This window comes from Monopterus albus, unplaced genomic scaffold (genome assembly GCF_001952655.1).
Source record: "Monopterus albus unplaced genomic scaffold, M_albus_1.0 scaffold252.1, whole genome shotgun sequence".
NCBI classification, from domain to species: Eukaryota; Metazoa; Chordata; class Actinopteri; order Synbranchiformes; family Synbranchidae; genus Monopterus; species Monopterus albus.
Window position 1 is genome coordinate 558,655 of NW_018128132.1, and position 1,955 is coordinate 560,609.

At 40.3% G+C, this 1,955-nt stretch overlaps 1 protein-coding gene across 1 annotated transcript in view; it reads left to right on the forward strand.

Annotated features, from left to right (window-relative positions):
* Positions 1 to 1,955, forward strand: part of LOC109972286 (meteorin-like protein) — a 7,062-nt gene that overhangs the window by 3,908 nt on the left and 1,199 nt on the right. Inside the window, exon 4 of the mRNA XM_020621023.1 lies at positions 1,400 to 1,459. Within this exon, the coding sequence (XP_020476679.1) occupies positions 1,400 to 1,459 (60 nt within the window). The remainder of the gene's footprint in view (positions 1 to 1,399; positions 1,460 to 1,955) is intronic.

Here is a 1,955-nt window from a genome sequence, read left to right on the forward strand (position 1 = left end):
CTCTTTCACCGGCCTCTCTCAGTGACAGACCATGGTTTATTACATGGTCTATGATGGTGGCTCTTATTTCATTAGTGACAACAGCTCTTACTCTCCTTTGACCTCCTCCACACATTCTTACTCCTCTCCCCCTATCTCTCCTTCTCCCTTGTCCTGCTGCAACTATTCCTCTCCTTAGATCACCTTGTCCTCTCCCTCGTCCAACTATTCCTCCTCGTCTAATTCCTCTCCCTTGTCCAGACATTTTCTGCCTCTATGTGTTTTTCTGTATTGTTTTGAACAAACCCAGTCTAGAGAGTGCATGCTTTTTTTATTGTGCTTGCACATGCATGGAAAGATGTGGGATTAATCAGTGTCAAATTGGAACCAGCTGTTTCCCAATTAGAACAATAATTCTTATCAGCTCTTTGAGCTGTTGTGGCAAAAGTAGAGGCTTTACATTATATTTAAAGTTTGGATCATTAGGTCTTCAATTCTGTCATGATGTGTTTAAGCATTTGTTAGAGATATTTGAAAGATCCATTATTTTGCTATGGGGTAAGCTTGTGTGAAAAGAAAATGTAAGCATTTTAGAAACGTGTGCATTGACTAAATTTTGTGTGAAAACGACATTAATTGTATTAATGGTATGGTCACAACAGACAGATGTTGTGATAATTGTGTTTAGAGTTTTGAAAATGTGAATACAGAATGGACAAATGCTTGTTAGCAACAGAAAAAAACTGTAAACCCATCATACCTGACACAGCTCACTGACATAAAATGAAGGTGACAGACAAGAGTTGAGCTCCTTTGTGCAAAAGGCCAGCATTGCTGGTTCACCTTTGTTTCTTCATCTCACCCACATTGACACTCTCCTCCCCCACTTCCTCGCGCTCTTGTCTCAGTCAGACTTATGAAAACAAGTAGACCAAAGGGTCTCATTATTGTCAAGCACAAGGGTCGGCCAGTCGTCTCTCAGCAGTCAATCAAGAACAGATTCCCCAGCAGTGAAGTTTGGGTAGACCACCCCAATGTGTAAAGTGGGCCGGTAGTGGGAGGGGAAGCTGGACTGCTTTACCAGAGACAGAAGAAAGCCTGCCCTGTGTGTGTGTGTGTGTGTGTGTGTGTGTGTTGTGCATCTGGCATTTTATAGCTGTTTTTGTGGCTGACAGGGTCAAGGGGTAATTCTTTGATTACATCTCCTTCCTCACCTCCTGTTCTCCTTCACGCTCTCCGTGTCCCCTTTGATGTCTCCTAAATACACAGTACAGAGAAAAATAGGGAACAGGAAACGGACTGCTCGCAGGATGATATCAATGCTGATGATGAAATAAAATGAACTGTGAAAATAACAAATTGTATCTTATGTAAAGAACTTAACCTTTAATATTTTCTTTTTTTATGTTTTCTGTTCTAGTAACCTGTAAACCCTGCTCAGATGAAGAGGTACTCATGGCTGTGTGTACCAGTGATTTTGGTAAATACATACACACTAACATACACACACACTTTAAAGGAATAGTTTAAGTGTGGGAAATAAAGTTCTTCACCCACTGACAAATATTAAATGAGGAGATTGATACAACTCTGTTATCACCAGTAGCCAGTTAGCTTAGCTCAGCAAAGGGACTGGAAACAGAGGGAAACATCTAGGAAACAAAATCCACGTACATGCTACTCTAAAGCTCACTAATTAACACATACATAAAAAACAAAGTGTAAAAACTGTTGCTGTTTTGTGTGGGGTTATGTGCTGATCTGTTTCTCACCAGGGAGCCTGCAGAGACATAAGAAAGTTACTCTTTTCAGTCCTTTTGCTAAGCTAAGATAGCCTGCAGCTGAATTAAGTTACAACTTACATTCTGTTTGTAAGAGGATTATTGATCATTTCATCTCTCTGCAACAAAGCAAACAAGCATATTTCCTAGGAACCATTTCTTTAAGGCAAGTCAGTGTAACTTTGACTCAACAAC